Source organism: Pongo abelii, chromosome 8, assembly GCF_028885655.2.
Source record: "Pongo abelii isolate AG06213 chromosome 8, NHGRI_mPonAbe1-v2.0_pri, whole genome shotgun sequence".
Lineage (NCBI taxonomy): Eukaryota > Metazoa > Chordata > Mammalia > Primates > Hominidae > Pongo > Pongo abelii.
In genome coordinates this window covers 104,204,122-104,224,374 of record NC_071993.2, presented here as the reverse complement: position 1 = coordinate 104,224,374, position 20,253 = coordinate 104,204,122, and the positions used below count along the sequence as shown (strand labels likewise).

Sequence of the window (20,253 nt, the reverse complement as noted above, 5' to 3'; positions counted from 1 at the left end):
AAATTCTTCTTAACTATTACTAGTTCTGTCCTCTACTGTTATCAGTCCATCTCTCTCAGTCTGGTTTAACTCTTCCCAACACCACATCTCTTCCTAGGGATTTACAACGTATATACAGTTAAGGCCAATTTCCAATACTTGAGCAGTCCTTTTGTTGTTTCTCTATGAATTGTAAAATACTTAAGACCTCAGACTTTCATGTAAGCCTATTTGTCTAAGCCTGGCACCCTTTCTGGATATTTTTTCAGCTTATAGCATCTTTGGGGATGGTGGTTTTTGTTGTTTCTTTCCTTTTCTTTCCCTCTCTCGCTTCCTTCCTTCCTTCCCTTTTTCTTCTCTTCCCTCCCCTCCCCTCTTCCCCTCCCCTCTCCTCTTTTTGTCTTGTCCGTCCATCCGTCCTTCCTTCCTCCCTCCCTCCCTGTCTTCCCTTTTCCCTTCCCTTCCCCTTCCCCTTCCCTTCCCTTCCCCTTCCCTTCCCCTTCCCTTCCCCTTCCCTTCCCCTTCCCTTCCCCTCCCCCTCCCTTCCCTTCCCCTTCCCTCCCCCTCCCCCTCCCTTCCTTTCCCCTTCCCTTCTCCTCCCCTACCCCTCCTCTTCTCCTTCCTTTTCCCTTCCCCTTCCCCTTCTTCTCCCCCTCCCCTTCCTTTCCCTTCCCTTCCCCTTCCCTTCCATTCCCCTTCCCTTCCCCTTTCCTTTCCCTCCCCCTTCCTTTCCCTTCCCCTTCCCTTCCCTTCCCCTTCCTTTCCCTTTCCCCTTCCCCTCCCCTTCCCTTTCCCTTCCCTTCCCCTTCCTTTCCATTCCCCTTCCCCTTCCTTCCCCTTCCCCTTCCTTCCCCTTCCCCTTCCCTTCCCCTTCCATTCCCCTTCCCCTTCCCTTTCCCCTTCCCTTCTTTTCCCTTTCCCTTCCCCTTCCACTTCCCCTTCCCTTCCCCTTGCCTTTCCCCTTCTCTTCCCTTCCCTTCCCCTTTCTCTTCCCCTTCCCCTTCCCCTTCCTTTTCCCCTTCCCCTTCCCCTTTCCCTTCCTTCCTTCTTTATTTTCTTTCTTTTGACAGGGTCTCACTCTGCCCCCCAGGCTGGAGTGCAGTAGTGCTGTCTGCTAACTGCAGCTTTGACTTCCCAGGCTCAAGCGATCCTCCCACCTCAGCTTCCCAAGTAGCCGGGACAGGTGTGTGCCACCATGCCTGGCTAATTTTTCTGTTATTTGTGGTGACAGGGTACTACCATGTTGCCCAGGCTGGTATTGAACTCCTGGGCTCAAGCATTTCTCCTGCCTTGGCCTCCCAAAGTGTTGGGATTACACGCATGAGCCACCGCTCTTGGCCTTCTTTCTTTTTTTTAAATGAAGTTTACAGAATAGATATAATATATTCTTGTTTGGAGAAAATTTCTGTTGGTCTTAAGCTCCGTTTTATAGTTTTTCAATTTAGAAATTAAATTGGCAGAGTGTGGTGGCTCACACTTGTAATCCCAGCACTTCGAGAGTCCAAGGCAGGTGGATCACCTGAGGTCAGGAGTTCAAGACTAGCCTAGTCAACATGGTGAAACCCCGTCTCTACTACAAAAATTAGCCGGGCGTGGTGGCGGGCACCTGTAGTCTCAGCTACTTAGAGGCTGAGGCAGGAGAATCACTTGAACCCGGGAGGCAAAGGTTGTGGTAAGCCAAGATTGCGCCACTGCACTCCAGCCTGGCAACAGAGCGAGGCTCCATCTCAAAAAAAAAAAAAGAAAAAAAAAAAAGAAACTATACATATCATAATGTTTTTGTCATGAGACTCTTTGAAAACCTTTATTTTGAAAAATTGCAAATATAGAGAAAAGTTAAAAGAGTAAAACAGTGAATACTCATATAACTCTCCCCCAGTGTCAACAAATGTTATCGTTTTGCCATATTACATATTAGCTTTATCTCTCTATATATATGTTCATACACTTTTTTGGCTGAATCACTAAAAGTAATTGCAGACACCATGATACTTCATTCCTAAGTGCTTAAGTATGCATCTCCCAATAATAAAAATATTCTCTTAAGAATCACACTACTGGCCGGGTGCGGTGGCTCACGCCTGTAATCCCAGCACTTTGGGAGGCCGAGGTGGGCGGATCATGAGGTCAGGAGATCGAGACCATCCTGGCTAACACGGTGAAACCCCATCTCTACTAAAAATACAAAAAATTAGCCAGGCGCAGTGGCAGGCACCTGTAGTCCTAGCTACTCGGGAGGCTGAGGCAGGAGAATGGCGTGAACCCAGGAGGTGGAGCTTTCAGTGAGCTGAGATTGCGCCGCTGCACTCCAGCCTGGGCGACAGAGCCAGACTCCGTCTCAAAAAAAAAAAAAAAAGAATCACACTACTATTATTACATCTAAGAAACTAACAAGAATTTCTTATCATCTAACTTTCAGTACATATTCAAATTCCCCAGCTGTCCTAAGAATGTATTTCATACTTTTTTTCAGTATAGGCCAATCAAAGTTTCTGTACTGGTTTTAATTATTATGACACTTTTAATCTACACACTCATGCCTTTTCTTCATGTCATTTGTTGAAGCATCAAGTTAACTGTGTTGTAGAATGTCTCACATTCTAAATTTGTCTTATTGTTTTCTTAAGTTATTTAACTTGTTCCTCTATCACCTTCCATGCAGTTCCTGTAAAGTAGAAGCTAGGTCTAGAGTCTTAATCAGATTCAGATTAAGCATTTTTGGCAAAGATACTTCACAGGTGATGTTTGTGTGCGTCACATTGCCTCACATGAGGAGATACAGATTGTTTGATTTTCTCTCTTCATGATGTTAGTTTTGCTAACTGCCAGATCTTTCAGTTATAAAGGTAAATTTTTTTTCCCTTTGCAATTAGTAAATAACCTGTAGAGTGATTACCTAATAATGGTTTTAGCATCCATTGATAATCCTGCTGGAATCTATGATTACATTGGGTATTAAAAATAAAGATTTTCTAATTTTGTCATTTAGCCTTTGTAAGATGAATTTCTTCTTTGGAGAATAGCTTTTCTTTGTCTCATTCTCTCTCCCTTTAAAAATGAATATTAATATAAACTCATGGATTTTTATTTTTCCAAAGTGTTAGTCAATTTTACTTATAATGTTGATGTTCTCCTGGGCAATGTGGCAAAACCCCATCTCTATGAAAAATACAAAAAATTAGCCGGGCGTGATGGCACGCTTCTGTGATCCCAGCTACTCAGAGGCTAAGGTGGTAGGATGGCTTGAGCCCGGGAGGTGGAGGTTGCACTGAGCCGAGATTATGCCACTGCACTCCAGCCTGGGTGACAGAGTGAGACCCTGTCACAAACAAACAAACAAACAAACAAAATTGATATTTAAATTATCCCAGATTTGGCCAGTGATAGCCCTTGTTAACCGGCTTCTACATCTTTTTGACAGGACTGTATTGTCTTTGAGTGTTTCCTTTCTGGTATAAAATGTTCCCAGCTCACTTTGTACTTGTGCTGGCCTAGATCTGGAGTAATTATTTCTCCAGGGAACCTTGGCTTCTGAATGATACTAGGTATACTCATTGTTTCTGGTGTGTCATTGCTTCTAGGCTGCTTGAGGGCAAAGAAATAGATTAAAACATTTTTTTAAAGCAATTGTAAGTTCATATTAATACCACCAATTCAGATTTAATACTATGGAACTTTTTCTTGGCTTCTTTTATTTTGTATTTGTATTTCTTTTTTTCTTATATTACAAATTTCAGATTTTTTTTTTTCTTTTTTTGGAGATTTTTGCTCTGTCACCCAGGCTGGAGTGCAGTAGCACGATCTGGGCTCACAGCAGCCTCTGCCTCCTGGGACCAGTCGATCCTCCCACCTCAGCCTCTCGAGTAGCTGGGTCTACAGGTGAGCGCCACCACACCCGGCTAGTTTTTGTATTTTTTGTAGGGATGGGTCTCACCATGTTGCCCAGGCTGGTCTCAAACTCCTGGGCTCAAGTGATCTACCCGCTTTGGCCTCCCAAAGACGGGGTGAAACTCCGTCTCTACAAAAGTACAAAAATTAGCCGAGCATGATTGTGGGTGCCTGTAATCCCAGCTACTTGGGAGGCTGAGGCGGAAGAATCACTTGAACCTGGGAGGCGGAGGTTGCAGTGAGCCGAGATCAGGCCGTTGCACTCCAACCTGGGCGAGAGAGTGAGACTCCATCTCAAAAAAAAAAAAAAAAAAAGGTCAAAACCACATTAAAAGATATACTTAGAGAAATCTCAATCCTTTCTAATTATTTTCATTGTTTTCTGGGTTATCCTGTTAGTGTTTCTTTTTATAAAAACAAGTAAATGTACATTTGTGTGTATATTCCTATTTCCCGTTTTTTTCTTACACAAATATACATTTACTTCACTTTTCTCACTCAACAGTGGATCCTAGAAATCCTTCCATATCAATTCATTAAGTGTTTCTTCCTTCTCTCCGTCCTTTCTTTTTCTCTTCCTCCCTTCCTTTCTTTTCTTTCCCTCCCTGCCTCCTCTCCCTTCCTTTCTTCATAGTACTGTATTGTGTGGATGTATGAAAGTTGATTCAACCAGTTCTCTGTTAAAGAACATTTGAGTTGTATCCAATTTTTTGATTAATCTTATACAAGTGTGTTTTGCATTTCTGGAGTTACATACTCAGGATATGTTACCAGTAGTGAGGTTTCTGGGTAAAAGGGTAAGTGCAAATGTAATTTTATTAGATGTTACCAACCCAGTTTTCCTCTGTGGTAGTTGTATTATTTTGCACATCTGCTAAGACAGTATCAGGGTAGTTGTCACAGGGTTCTACTCCATAGTAATTCTAAATGGTATTTCTTTCTTTCTTTTTTGAGACAGGGTCTTGCTCTGTTGCCTAGGCTGGAATGCAGTGGTATGAACATGGCTCACTGCAGCCTTGAACTTCTGGGCTCAAGTGATTCTCCCCCTTAGCCTTCTGAGTAGCTGGGACCACAGGCATGCACCACCATGCCCGGCTAATTTTTTTGTAATTTTTTTTTTTTGAGACGGAGTTTCGCTCTTGTTGCCCAGGCTGGAGTGCAATGGTGCGATCTTGGCACACTGCAACCTCTGTCTCCTGGGTTCAAGCGATTCTCCTGCCTCAGTCTCCTGAGTACCTGGGATTACAGGCATATGCCACCACACCCGGCTAATTTTGTATTTTTAGTAGAGATGGGGTTTCACCATGCTGGTCAGGCTGGTCTCGAACTCCTGACCTCAGGTGATCCACCCACCTTGGCCTCCCATAGTGCTGGGATTACAGGCATGAGCCACCGTGCTGGCCATTTTTTAGTAATTTTTTGTAGAGATGGGGGTCTCCCTGTGTTGCCCAGGCTGGTCTCAAACTCCTGGGGTGAAGCCATCCTCCTGCTTCTGCCTCCCAAAGTGCTGAGATTACAGACGTTAAATGATATTTTCTACACTGTGATTTTAAAATGTGATCTGGAGACCACTTGTAATTTGTAAGGATTTGAGGGGGTGGTTTTTGTCAGATAGAAACATTCCTACAAATGTCTATATTTTTGTCTTTGGCTTATTTGAGTATATACATGCCATGTTTGATTTTTAAAGCGGCAACAACTACATTGGTGTCTTCTCACAGTTTTTCCATCAGATTTGTTGAGGTATCTATTTGGTGGCAAGAGAAAGGAAGCCATGGAGGGGCTATGAATTTTGAGGATCTTTGGCTTTTCTAAAGTAATCTGCTGGTCAAATGGTTTTGAGAACCACTGTCCTTGTGGCCTGAAAGAATGTTATATCCTACTAATCACTGGGTTTTTGTTTTCTTTTATGTCCTGCCCAGGCTCCTGCTTACATTCGGGAGTGTGCCAGATTGCACTATTTGGGATCCAGAACTCAGGCATCAAAGGTAAGAATAGGAATCTGCTCTTAACCCAAACAAGGAGAGCGTTAAGATTTGTGGAGTTTTAAAACAAAGTATGAAGTCAAAGTAAAACCATGGAAAATAAAAAGTTTTTAGTATTATAGCTCAAAATTACTTAGTCATTTTGCCATAATGAAGAAGACTAAGAAGTAAGTTATGTATTAGAATACAAATGCTCCATATGTGAGGTGTGGTAGCTCAGGCCTGTAATCCCAGTGACTCTGGAGGTTGAGATGGGAGAATTCAAGTCTACAGTGAGCTGATTGTGCCACTGCACTCCAGCCTGGGTAACACAGCGAGACCCTGTCTCTGGAAAAAATAAGTGCCCCCCGCCACACTATTTTTATTTGCTTTCAGAGGTTCTCCACTGATAGATGGTGTCCTCTGCGTAAGAGTGATGACACAGACCCTGTGTTTCAAGGTTTTTCATAAAGTCCTTCTGATAGAAATAATCTGTGAATAGCAAATGTGTTACATATTTTATAGGAACGAAAGGACAATTTTATGTAATTCATTCCTATTTTAGGTTCATTGGTATGGTAAAACTCTATCAAATGGCTAAAAGACTTGAGACCACATGAGCGTAGATAGATAGGGAAATGTATAATGCTTATTCACAAGATTAGATATGATAATGATGATTTTTTTTTTTTTTTTTTTTTGAGATAGGGTTTCGCTCTGTTGGGTAGGCTGGAGTGCAGTGGCATGATCTTGGCTCCCTGGTCCTCTCACCTCAGCCTCCTGAGTAGCTGGGACTACAGGCATGCACCACCATGCCCGCTAATTTTTGTATTTTTGGTAGAGATGGGGTTTCACCATGTTGCCCAGGTCTCAAACTCCTGGGCTCAAGTAGTCCGGCTGCCTCAGCCTCCCAAAGTGCTGGGATTACAGGCGTGATCCACTGCATCCAGCCTAGATATGAGCATTGAGTTTTAAAAGTAAGAAGTTATGGCCGGGTGTGGTGGCTCATGCCTGTAATCCTAGCACTTTCAGAGGCCAAGGCAGGCGGATCACTTGAGATCAGGAGTTTGAGACCAGCTTGGGCAACATGGCCAAACCCAGTCTCTACCAAAAATGCAAAAAATTAGCCAGATGTGGTGGCACGTACCTGTAGTCTCAGCTACTCGGGAGGCTGAGGTGGGCGGATCACTTGAGCTCAGGAGGCGGAGGTTGCAGTGAGCCAAGATGGTGACACTGTACTCCAGTCTGGGTGACAGAGTGAGACCCCATCTCAAAAAAATTAAAAAAGAAGTTAGGCACTTGACCTTTATGTGCCTGCTTGGGTCTCTTCCAAGCATGCTTTCCTTTCTTTCCTGTTCTAAGCCTTTTTAAATAAACTTCCACTCCTGCTCTGAAAAAAAAAAAAAAAAAGTGAGAAGTTAAAAATTTTACAAGCACTTTTTGAGTGCTTAAAATTTTCAAGTTCTATTCATCCTGTCTTGGTTAGAAACTTAAGCTGTCCGTTTGCGCTATTTTTTCTGCTCCTATTTGTTTTTCCCTCTTATTCAGCAAATATTCAGTGTTACCAGGAAAACAGTATTTGGTTTCAACTAGTTTAACTGGAGTGTGGTTTTTGTTAGAGAGCTGTTTTTGTTCCTCTAGCACTGCTGTCTAGTTGTCGTATTAAGTTGCCATGTGTGGGAAGGAGTATTAGCCAAGAGTCAGAGCCCTTGGGCTCCCAGGTGGGTCTGTCACTTTAGTATCCAGATGACTTTAAACTTACAGTTTAACCTCAGTTTTTTTCCTCTGTCAGATGGGAATCATAATACTTTCCATGCTTACCTTGTTGAATTGTTGAATAAATTAATGAAATTAAAAGATGCTTTAAAAACTAAACTCTTATACAAATATAACTCTTGGTGGCAGTATTCTAAATGCACTTAGGTTCTCTGGGCAGGTCATGGGAGTGGGCTATTAATATAACCTATATTAATAGGTTCCTTGTTATCTGATAATAGTGTTAAGATTTTTCTTGTTCCTGAGTATAGGAGTATACCATGTCCTCACTCTCCCTTGTTTTGTTTCAGGATTTGTAAGAACCCCAAAACAAAGTTGGCAGGATATATTAATTTACTCTTCTTTTAAATTTTCCTTAGGATGACCTTGACCTGATAGCTTCATGTCATACTAAGTCCTTTCAGCTGGCAAAGTCTCAGAAACGGAACCGGGTAGATTCCTGCCCTCACCAGGAGGAGACCCAGCACCATACGGAAGAGGCACTGAGAGAGCTGTTTCAACACGTTCACAATATGCCAGAGTCAGCAAAGAAGAAACAACTTATTAGACAGGTGCCTAAAGGCAGGGAAGTCGTGATGGGGCTTTAGGAGTGTAATCGTGGTTGTAGAATCAGTAGGTCATATTGTTAAGAATCTCATTTAATTTTTGGTTCAGCTGAGAAAGCAGGCTTGTCTATGGAATCTCCACAGCGATCTCTGTGCCGTCGCTCCACTAGAGAAAGGAGTGGAGTCTCTTGATTTCTAGTTAAGCAGGAGGATCCAAGTGTGGTTAGAGAGTCTCTCATTTTGGTCATGTCCCCAGTTTGCTGAGAGAGGACCAGCAGTTAAAACATATTGTTCCAAAGTTTAAACCCTCCAGATTTTCTTAGCAAATAACTTTTCTGAATTTCAGTTTTCTTGTTTGTAAAATGGTAATAGTAACATTGATGTTTCAAAGTTCTAAAAATTAGAGATAATCTGTGTAGAGTGGCTGGCATAGCAAAGTCTAAGTGGTAACTTTTTACTAACAGAGTTGTTTGCAGTAAGAGAACACAATAAATCAGGACCCTAGTCTGACACTAGAAAGTAGGAATTCTGGTGGCTAAGTTTGTTTATGCTGGAGCTATGGGAACAAATTTGCTATTTTGGGACTCAAAGTGTGGTTTAAGTAAGTCCTGTGACTTTGGGTAGTTTCTTTCTCAAGATTAATTTTGTCTCTATCCCTCTTGAATTTTACCTGAGCAGGCAGGGTCAGCCTCTTGGCTTTTATTCAACTGGGACTTTCTTGGGGGAAGAGTCTGTTTTTACTTATTTTATACCTACTTTCAGCATAAGGCCAGGTATAAACAAGTACTCAGATAATGGTGAACTGAGCTGTACAAAGTCATTTAAGAGAAGTTTCTGCCATCTCTTTGAAGTTGCTTTGAGATCTAGCAAATTGTGTTACAACTGGAATTTTACAGGGTGTTGGCTGAGTATTGCTGCAGATTCAAACCAGTCTAGTGATTTAATTCTTGATAGAAACTAAGTAGTTTCATGTAGGACAGGTATAATGACTTCTTTCAACAAGAACACTGATACCGGCTGGGCGCGGTGGCTCACACCTGTAATCCCTGCACTTTGGGAGGCCTAGGCGAGTGGATCACCTGAGATCGGGAGTTCGAGACCAGCCTGACCAACATGGAGAAACCCCGTCTCTACTAAAAATACAAAATTAGGGCCGGGCACGGTGGCTTATGCCTGTAATCCCAGCACTTTGGGAGGATGAGGCAGGCAGATCACCTGAGGTCGGGAGTTTGAGACCAGCCTGACTAACATGGAGAAACCTGGTCTCTACTAAAAATACAAAAAAATCAGCTGAGTGTGGTGGCACATGCTTGTAATCCCAGCTACTCGGGAGGCTGAGGCAGGAGAATTGCTTGAACCCAGGAGGTAAAGGTTGTGGTGAGCCAATATCATGCCATTGCACTCCAGCCTGGGCAACAAGAGTGAAACTCCGTCTCCAAAAACAAAACAAAACAAAACGAAAAAATTAGCCGGGTGTGGTGGCACATGCCTGTAATCCCAGTTATTCTGGAGGCTGAGGCAGGAGAATTGCTTGAGCCCAGGAGGCGGAGGTTGCGGTGAGCCGAGATCGTGCCATTGCACTCCAGCCTGGGCAACAAGAGCGAAACCCCGTCTCAAAAAAAAAAAAAAAAAAAGAACACTGATACTTAAAGATAAAAAAGAAAAAAACATTTTGCACTTTTTAGAAAAATAGAAAATTATAGAGAAGGATAAGAAGAAAGCAAATCACTCTTCCTGCCAGTGTTTACGTTGTTTCTTTTGGTCTTTTTCCTCTGGTTATCTTTTTACATAGTTATGATCGTATCATATACTTTACAGTTTTTTCCTTTTTTCACTAAACATGACAGTCTAAGCATTTCTTATGCATGCATGCAGACTCCTTCCATACAGTTTATTTATTTTTATTTTTATTTTTTATTTATTTATTATTATTATTATTTTGTTTTGAGGCGGAGTCTCACTCTGTCACCCAGGCTGGAGTGCAGTGGCGCGATCTCCACTCACTGCAAGCTCCGCCTCCCGAGTTCAAAGCGATTCTCCTGCCTCAGCCTCCCGAGTAGCTGGGACTACAGGTGCCCGCCACCGTGCCCGCCACCATGCCCGGCTAATTTTTTTGTATTTTTAGTAGAAACGGGGTTTCACCGTGTTAGCCAGGATGGTCTTGATCTCCTGACCTCGTGATCTGCCCGCCTCAGCCTCCCAAAGTGCTGGGATTACAGGCTTGAGCCACCACGCCTGGCCTATTTTTATTTTTTTGAGACAGAGTCTCACTCTGTTGCCCAGGCTGGAGTGCAGTGGTGTGATCTCGGCTCACTGCCACCTCTGCCTCCCAGGTTCAAAGAATTCTCCTGCCTCAGCCTGCTGAATAGCTAGGACTACATGCATGCGCCACCACGCTTGACTAATTTTGCATTTTTAGTAGAGATGGAGTTTCACCATGTTGGCCAGGCTGGTCTTGAACTCCTGACCTCAAGTGATCACCCACCTCGGCCTCCCAAAGTGCTGGGATTACAGGTGTGAGCCACCGCACCTGGCCATCCTTCCATACGTTTTAAATACTGTATCTTTCTTTTTTTTAAAGACAGAGTCTCGCTCTGTTGCCCAGGCTGGAGTGTAGATGTAAGGGCTCAAATATGATCTTAAGTAAATATGATCTTAAGTAAAAGATCATATTTGAGTATAGTGGCTCGATCTCAGCTCACTGCAACCTCCGCCTCCAGGGTTCAAGCAATTCTGCTTCAGCCTCCTGAGTAGCTGGGATTACAGGCATGCGCCACCATGCCCGGCTAATGTTTTTGTATTTTTAGTAGAAATGGGGTTTTACCATGTTGGTCAGGCTGTTCTTGAACTCCTGACCTCAAATGATCCACCTGCCTTGGCCTCCCAAAGTGCTGGGATTACAGGTGTGAGCCACCGCACCCAGCCTGCTGTATCTTTTTGAAGAAACTATAATTTTATTGTTTTCTAATTTTTTCTCCATGATTATAAAAATTATACATGCTCACTATAGAAACATTGAAACCCGCAGAAGTGTGTAAAGAAGAACATAAAAATCACCTATACACATCCAGAGGTAACCACTGATAACATTTTAGAGCATTTCCTCCTAGCGTTTCTCTCCATGAATATGTTTCGCATTGTTTTCTTTTACTTAAGATCATATTTGAGCCCTTACATCTGGGCCAAAAGAAAAAATCATAATGTGTATTGTTTTATATTCTATGCTTTTCATTTAACTTTATATTACAAACATTTCTCATGTTATTAAAAGGCTATGAACATTTTAAATGTTTATATAATATTCTTTTTTTGAGATAGAGTTCCGCTCTGTTGCCTAGGCTGGAGTGCAGTGGCGTGATCTCGCCTGACTGCAGCCTCCACCTCCTGGGCTCGAGCAATTCTCCTGCCTCAGCCTCCTGAGTAACTGAGATTATAGTGGAGCATCACCATGCCTGGCTAATTTTTGTATTTTTAGTAGAGACGGGATTATACCGTGTTGGCCAGGCTGGTCTTGAGCTCCTCGCCTCAGGTGATCTGCCTGCCTTGGGCTCCCAAAGTGCTGGGATTACAGGCATGGATCACCATGCCCAACCTTAAATGTTTATATAATATTCTATTCTGTGTAACCAAATTTATACATAATTTGCCTACTACTGGGCATATTTGGGAATTAGGTTTTTAGTTTATAAATTTTTGTTCATAAGTATTTTCATTGTAGATTATTTTCTAGAAGTGGCATGATAAACGAATATACATTATTTTTTTGGCTGCTACATGTACTAGGTCCCTTTTAATAGATAAGTGCCTCTTTTTCTCCCTTTCTTCTTTTTTTTCCCCCTTAAAACATTGCCAGTTTGTTTGAATAAACTTTAAAATAAAAACTGGGTAAGTACTCTTTACCCAATTCCCCCTAATATTAACATTATAAAAACTAAGAAATTAACATTAGTACAGGGCCAGGCAGGGTGGCTCATGCCTGTAATCCCAGTACTTTGGGAGGCTGAGGCAGGCCGATCACCTGAGGTTGGGAGTTTGAGACCAGCCTGACCAACATGGAGAAACCCCGTCTCTACTAAAAATACAAAATTAGCCAGGCATGGTGGCTCAGGCCTGTAATCCCAGCTACTCAGGAGGCTGAGGCGGGAGAATCACTTGAACCAGGGAGGCAGAGGTTGCCGTGAGCCGAGGTCATGCCATTGCACTCCAGCCTGGGCAACAAGAGTGAAACTCATGTCAAAAAAAAAAAATTAGTGTATTACTTATTAACATTACAGATTTTACTTTTTTTTTTCCCTAATATCTTTTTTTTTTGCTCCAGGATCCAATCCAGGGTGCCACACTACATTTAGACACACACACACACGCACACACACACACACAATCTCTCTCTCTCTCTCTCACTCCCTTTTTCTTTTTTTTCTTTTTTTTTTTTTTTGAGATGGAGTCTCGCTCTGTCATCAGGCTGGAGTGCAGTGGCACGATCTCCGATCTCGGCTCACTGCAATCTCCGCCTCCTGGGTTCAAGCGATTCCCCTGCCTCAGCCTCCAGAGTAGCTGGGACTACAGGCGTATGCCACCATGCCTGGCTTTTTTTTTTGTATTTTAGTAGAGATGGGGTTTCACCATGTTGGCCAGGATGGTCTCGTTCTCCTAACCTTGTGATCCCCCCACCTTGGCCTCCCAAAGTGTTGGGATTACAGGCGTGAGCCACCACTCCCGGCCCACTCCCTTTTTCTTTATAGTCATGTGTCACTTGATGATTGGAATATGTTCTAAGAAATGTGTTTTTAGGTGATTTCATTGTTGTGTGAACATCATAGAGTGTACTTACATAAACCTAGATGGCGTAGCTTAGTACACACCTAGGCTGTATGGTGTAGCCTGTTGCTTCTGGGCTACAAACCTGTACAGGATGTTACTGTACTAAGTACTGTAGGCAATTGTAACAATGGTAAGTATTTGTGTATCTAAACAAAGGAAAGGTACAGTAAAAATACAGTATAAAAGATAAAAAATAGTACACCTGTATAGGGCAGTTAGCATGAATGGAGCTTGCAGGATTGGAAGTTACTCTAGGTGTGTCAGTAAGTGAGTGGTGAGTGAATGTGAAGACCTAGGACATTGCTGACACGACTGTAGACTTTATAATCACTGTACACTTAGGCTAGACTAAATTTATAAAATTTTTTTCTTCAATAATTAATTACCTTTAGCTTACTGTAAATTTTTTACCTTACAGACTTAAAACTTTTTTAACTTTCTGACTCTTGTAATAACACTTAGCTTAAAACACAAAAACACTGTGCATCTGTACAAAATATTTTCTGAATATCTTTATGCTATAAGCTTCTTTCTATTGTAAAAACTTTTAATTTTTTTGTAAATTTTAATACTTTTTAATTAAAAATTAAGACACAGGCTGGGTGTGGTAGCTCACTCCTGTAATCCCAGCACTTTGGGAGGCCAAAGTGGGAGGAATGCTTTAGGCCAGGGGTTCGAGACCACCCTGGGCAGCATTGACCTTATATCCACAAAATATTTTAAAAAATTAACTGGTCTTGTTAGTGTGTGCCTGTAGTCCTAGCTACTCAGGAGGCCTCAGCCTCAGCCTCAGCAGGAAGAATCACTTGAGCCCAGGAGTTTGGGGCTGCAGTGAGCTATGATCCCCACCACTGCACTCCAGCCTGGGCAACAGAGCAAGACCCCGTCTCTAAAAAATAAAAAAACCCCAAAACTGAAGACACAAATATACACATTAACCTAGGCCTACACAGGATCATTAATATCACACTGTCTTTTGCCTCTACATCTTACTCCACTAGAAGGTCTTCAGAGGCAATATCACTCATGGAGCTGTCATCTCCTATGATAACAATGCCTTTTTCTAGAATACCTCCTGAAAGACCTGCCCGAGGCTGTTTTATAGTTAACTTTAAAAAAAATAAGTAGGAGTGCACTGTAAAATAATGGTAAAAGGTATAAATGATGATAAAAGTATAGTATGGTAAATACATAAACTATTGTTTTTTTTTTTTTTGGAGATAGAGTCTCGCTCTGTTGCCCAGGCTGGAGTGCAATGACGCGAACTTGGCTCACTGCAACTTCTGCCTCCTGGGTTCAAGCGATTCTCCTGCCTCAGCCTCCCGAGTAGCTGGGATTACAGGCGCCCACCACCACGCCCAGCTAATTTTTGTATTTTTAGTACAGATGAGGTTTCACCCTGTTGGCCAGGCTGGTCTTGAACTCTTGGTCTCAAGTGACCCACCTGTCTCGGCCTCCTAAAGTGTTGGGATTATAGGTGTGAGCTGCCACGTCTAGCCCATTTATTATCATTATCAAGAATTATATACTATATATAATGGTATGTACTAGACTTTTATACAGCTAGCAGCACAGTAGGTTTGTTTATTCCAGCATCACTGCAGTCATTTGAGTAACACATTGCGCTGTGATGTTAGGACAGCAGTGATGTCATGAGGTGATAGGAATTTTTCACCTCCATTATAATCTGATGGGACCTACTGTCATATACGTGGTCTGTCATTGACCAAAATGTCATTATGTGGTGCATGATTTTATTTGAACCTTATTTGTGGAAGAAACTATATTGTTTTCCATAGACTGAGTTTTTTTTTTTTTTTTTTTTCTTTTGAGACAAAGTCTAGCTCTGTTGCCTAGACTGGAATGACGTGATCTCAGCTCACTGCAACCTCTGCCTCCTGGGTTCAAGCCATCCTCCCACTTCAGCCTCCTGAGTAGCCAGGACTACAGGCATGTGCCACCATGCCTGGCTAATTTTTGTATTTTTTGTAGAGACAGGGTTTCGCCATGTTGCCCAGGCTGGTCATGAACTCTTGAGCTCAAGTGATCCGCTGGCTTTGGCCTCCCAAAGTGCTGAGATTGCAGGCATGAGCCACCATGCTTGGCCTATATTCTGGATTTTAATGATTGCATTCCTGTAATGTTATTCAACATGTTTCACAGTCCTCTGTTCATGCTATAAACTGGTAGTTAGATCTATTTCTAGAGGCTTGATCTGATTCTAATTCAGTTTTTCAGGCTAAGAACACTTTATATGTGGTGTATTTTTATTTTTATTTTTTCTGAGTCTGTTGCCCAGGCTGGAGTGCAGTGGCACAATCATGGCTCACTGCAGCCTCGACCTCCCTGGGCTCAGGTGATCATGATCCTCCCACTGCAGCCTCCCAAGTAGCTGAGACTACAGATGTACACCACCATGCCCGGCTAATTTTTTGTATTTTTAGTGGCATGTACTTTTTAATATGCATTTTAAAAAGGCTCTGGATACACCTTGCTAAATACCTTCCCAGAACATTTTGCCAGTTAACACTCCCCTGAGTTGGATATGAGAGAGTTTACCTTATTGTACCCTTGCCAACATCAGGAACGATGCATTTTTACTTGTCCCAGTTTATTCAGGAGGGATACTTACTAGCTAAGCTCTTCAGACGTGGCTAATTTTTCTGCCTGCTGAGACAATTAACTTTGAGAACCTCTTGGTACTTTTATGTAAAAGTAATTTTTTAACCTCCAGAACTTGAACTGATAAAATTTCCAAATTTTTACAGTTCCGAAATTTTAAAAGTATAGTTAGAAAAGGCAGAAGAAGCTGGGTGTGGTGGCTCACGCCTGTAATCCTAGCACTTTGGTAGGCCAAGGTGGGCGGATCACTTGAGGTCAGGAGTTCGAGATCAGCCTGGCCAACACAGTGAAGCCCCATCTCTACTAAAAATAGAAAAAATTAGCTAGGTGTGGTGGTGCATGCCTGTAATCCCAGCTACTCGCCAGGCTGAGGCATGAGAATTGCTTGAACCTGGGAGGCGGAGGTTGCAGTGAGCAGAGATTGTGCCACTGCACTCCAGCCTGGCAACAGAGTGAGACTCTGTCTCCAGCAACAACAGCAACATCATCAACAACCAGAAAAGGCAGAAGAGTAGAAGAATTAAATGCTATATTATTATTACTTTTTAAGTGGGAAATGAATGGCTAATCAAAGCATTGAATAAGATTATTCAATGCATTGGGTCTTCTCGTTTTCCAATTTAGATACCTCCAGAGAGCTGATGTTGATAGCATTGACAAGTCTGCATTCTGATGTATTTCTTCTGATGGTATTGTTGGCAGGCAGTCATGATAGATGTCCATTTAAAGAGTTTTAGTAACTTAAAAAAATTCTGTGTGCAATTTATGTTAAACTAGGGACTGTTTTAGATTGTGCCAGTAACTGTGTGGTTCCAAGATGCTTTGTTGCAAAAAAGTCTTGGTTAGCAGCTGGGGATCGTGGATAAATTTCATAAGCTCTCCAGGTCTCAGTTTTTTTGTCTGTAAAATGGGGACAGTAATTCCACATTCAAGGAATGTGGTGTGCAGAGCCCCTCAGAGCACCTCGAATCCACTTCTTTTGGCATCATCATTTCTGACTTTGTGATTGGCTTTTTGACCTCCTAATCCATCTATGTGCAGACTCAGTTTTTCCTGGACTTTTATTTACACTTAGCTATTAGTTGTCACAGAATGCTGTGTCTTGATGGGAAAATATTTATAAAATGTTCTGTATGTTTTCTTTTAGTTTAATAAGCAATCATTGACCCACACACCAGGGCGAGAACCTTCTACTTCCCAGGTACAGAAGAGGGCTCGTTCGCGCTCCTTCAGTGGGCTTATTAAGGTAGGTATGCTGGGCTGTCGTTTTCAGCATTGATTTTTAGGAAATGTAACAATGTGATTTTTCTTATGCATAAAATTTTCTTCTGTTTTTTGGGGACCCTATAAAGGGCTAGTTTATAAGGGGGTAAAGACAAAATGTTGAAAAGCTTTTATATTGCAAAGTGCTTTGCCGTGTTGCACATCAGAGAAGGGGCTCTGTGACATGAGGAGGAGTAGAAGTAAGGGTCCTTCCTTTTCTTCTGGGGCTAAGGGGCTAAGGACAGAGTCTGCATTCCTGAGCAGTGTAAGAGGCCTCTTTTGTTTTCTGATCTGCTTCGAGTTACACACTTCTTTATGCAATTTGGTAAACCTGTGGAGAAGTGAGGAAGTTGAGACAGACTAGGGAAACTGTTAGAAAACTGAATTTTCCAATAGGTTAGTGAGTTTTGATACCCCAAATTTTTGTGAGCTTAATATTTTTTTTTTTTTTTTTTCTTTTTTTTTTTTTTTTTAATTTATGAAGTATTTATTGATGATTCTTGGGTGTTTCTCGGAGAGGGGGATATGGGAGGGTCATAGGATAATAGTGGAGAGAAGGTCAGGAGATAAACACATGAACAAAGGTCTCTGGTTTTCCTAGGCAGAGGACCCTGCGGCCTTCTGCAGTGTTTGTGCCCCTGGGTACTGGAGATTAGGGAGTGGTGATGACTCTTAAAGAGCATGCTGCCTTCAAGCATCTGTTTAACAAAGTACATCTTGCACCGCCCTTAATCCATTTAACCCTGAGTTGACACAGCATATGTTTCAGAGAGCATGGGGCTGGGGGAAAGGCCATAGATCAACAGCATCCCAAGGCAGAAGAATTTCTCCTAGTCAGAACAAAATGGAATCTCCTATGCCCACCCCTTTCTACACAGACACAGCAACAATCTGATCTCTCCTTCCTTTCCCCACACTTCCCCCCCTCTTCCTTTCAACAAAACCGCCATCGTCCTCATGGCCCGCTCCCGATGGTCGCTGTCTCTTCGGAGCTGTTGGGTACACCTCCCAGACAGGGCGGCCGGGCAGAGGCGCTCCTCGCTTCCCAGACGGGGCCGCCCGGGCAGAGGCGCTCCTCACTTCCCAGACGGGGCCGCCCGGGCAGAGACGCTCCTCTCCTCCCAGACGGGGCGGCCGGGCAGAGGCGCTCCTCGCTTCCCAGACGGGGCCGCCCAGGCAGAGGCGCTCCTCGCTTCTCAGACCGGGCCGCCCGGGCAGAGGCGCTCCTCACTTCCTCCCAGACCGGGTGGCAGCCGGGCAGAGGCGCTCCTCACCTCCCAGACGGGGCGGCCGGGCAGAGGTGCTCCTCACTTCCCAGAGGGGGCGGCCGGGCAGAGGCGCTCCTCACTTCCCAGACCGGGCGGCCGGGCAGAGGCGCTCCTCACTTCCCAGATGGGGCGGCCGGGCAGAGACGCTCCTCACTTCCTCCCAGACGGGGTGGCGGCCGGGCAGAGGCGCTCCTCACCTCCCAGACAGGGCGGCCGGGCAGAGGCGCTCCTCACTTCCCAGACTGGGCGGCCGGGCAGAGGCGCTCCTCACTTCCCAGACTGGGCGGCCGGGCAGAGGCGCTCCTCACTTCCCAGACTGGGCGGCTGGGCAGAGGCGCTCCTCACCTCCTAGACGGGGTGGCCAGGCAGAGGCGCTCCTCACTTCCCAGACGGTGTGGCGGCTGGGCAGAGGCGCTCCTCCCTTCCCAGATGGGGCAGCCAGGCAGAGGCGCTCCTCACTTCCTCCCAGACGGGGTGGCGGCCAGGCAGAGGCGCTCCTCACTTCCCAGAGGGGGCGGCCGGGCAGAGGTGCTCCTCACTTCCTCCCAGACGGGGTGGTGGCTGGGCAGAGGCACTCCTCACCTCCCAGACGGGGCGGCCGGGCAGAGGTGCTCCTCATCTCCCAGACGGGGCGGCCGGGCAGAGGTGCTCCTCACTTCCCCCCAGACGGGGTGACGGCCGGGCAGAGGCACTCCTCACCTCCCAGATGGGGCGGCCGGACAGAGGCGCTCCTCACTTCCCATACAGGGTGGCAGCCGGGCAGAGGTGCTCCTCACTTCCCAGATGGGGCAGCTGGGCAGAGGTGCTCCTCACTTCCTCCCAGACGGGGTGGCGGCCAGGCAGAGGCGCTCCTCACGTCCCAGACTGGGCGGCCGGGCAGAGGCGCTCCTCACTTCCCAGACTGGGCGGCCGGGCAGAGGCGCTCCTCACTTCCCAGACTGGGCGGCCGGGCAGAGGCGCTCCTCACCTCCTAGACGGGGTGGCCAGGCAGAGGCGCTCCTCACTTCCCAGACGGTGTGGCGGCTGGGCAGAGGCGCTCCTCCCTTCCCAGATGGGGCAGCCAGGCAGAGGCGCTCCTCACTTCCCCCCAGACGGGGTGGCGGCCAGGCAGAGGCGCTCCTCACTTCCCAGAGGGGGCGGCCGGGCAGAGGTGCTCCTCACTTCCTCCCAGACGGGGTGGCGGCTGGGCAGAGGCGCTCCTCACCTCCCAGACGGGGCGGCCGGGCAGAGGTGCTCCTCATCTCCCAGACAGGGCGGCCGGGCAGAGGTGCTCCTCACTTCCCCCCAGACGGGGTGACGGCCGGGCAGAGGCACTCCTCACCTCCCAGACGGGGCGGCCGGACAGAGGCGCTCCTCACTTCCCATACGGGGTGGCAGCCGGGCAGAGGCGCTCCTCACTTCCCAGATGGGGCAGCCGGGCAGAGGCGCTCCTCACTTCCTCCCAGATGGGGTGGCGGCCGGGCAGAGGCGCTCCTCACTTCCCAGACGGGGCGGCCGGGCAGAGGTGCTCCTCACTTCCTCCCAGACGGGGTGGCGGCCGGGCAGAGGCGCTCCTCACCTCCCAGACGGGGTGGCCGGGCAGAGGCGCTCCTCCCTTCCCAGACGGAGTGGCCAGGCAGAGGCGCTCCTCACCTCCCAGAGTGGGCGGCCAGGCAGAGGCGCTCCTCACTTCCCAGAGTGGGCGGCCGGGCAGAGGCGCTCCTCACTTCCCATAGGGAGTGGCAGCCAGGCAGAGGCGCTCCTCACTTCCCAGATGGGGCAGCTGGGCAGAGGTGCTCCTCACTTCCTCCCAGACGGGGTGGCGGCCAGGCAGAGGCGCTCCTCACCTCCCAGACGGGGCGGCTGGGCAGAGGCGCTCCTCACCTCCCAGAAGGGGCGGCTGGGCAGAGGCGCTCCTCACTTCCCATATGGGGTGGCAGCCGGGCAGAGGCGCTCCTCACTTCCCAGACAGGGTGGCGGCCAGGCAGAGGCGCTCCTCACCTCCCCGATGGGGCAACCGGGCAGAGGCGCTCCTCACTTCCTCCCAGACGGGGTGGCGGCCAGGCAGAGGCGCTCCTCACCTCCCAGACGGGGCGGCCGGGCAGAGGTGCTCCTCATCTCCCAGACGAGGCAGCCGGGCAGAGGCGC

At 45.9% G+C, this 20,253-nt stretch overlaps 1 protein-coding gene across 8 annotated transcripts in view; it reads left to right on the top strand.

Annotated features, from left to right (window-relative positions):
* The window catches only part of ARHGAP19 (Rho GTPase activating protein 19), a 106,152-nt gene that overhangs the window by 34,746 nt on the left and 51,153 nt on the right, over nucleotides 1-20,253 (top strand). For all 8 annotated transcript variants that reach the window (XM_054522720.2, XM_054522717.2, XM_054522718.1 and 5 more), the window contains 3 exons: nucleotides 5,790-5,855; nucleotides 7,967-8,158; nucleotides 16,743-16,841. In XM_054522720.2, the coding sequence (XP_054378695.1) occupies nucleotides 5,790-5,855; nucleotides 7,967-8,158; nucleotides 16,743-16,841 (357 nt within the window). The remainder of the gene's footprint in view (nucleotides 1-5,789; nucleotides 5,856-7,966; nucleotides 8,159-16,742; nucleotides 16,842-20,253) is intronic.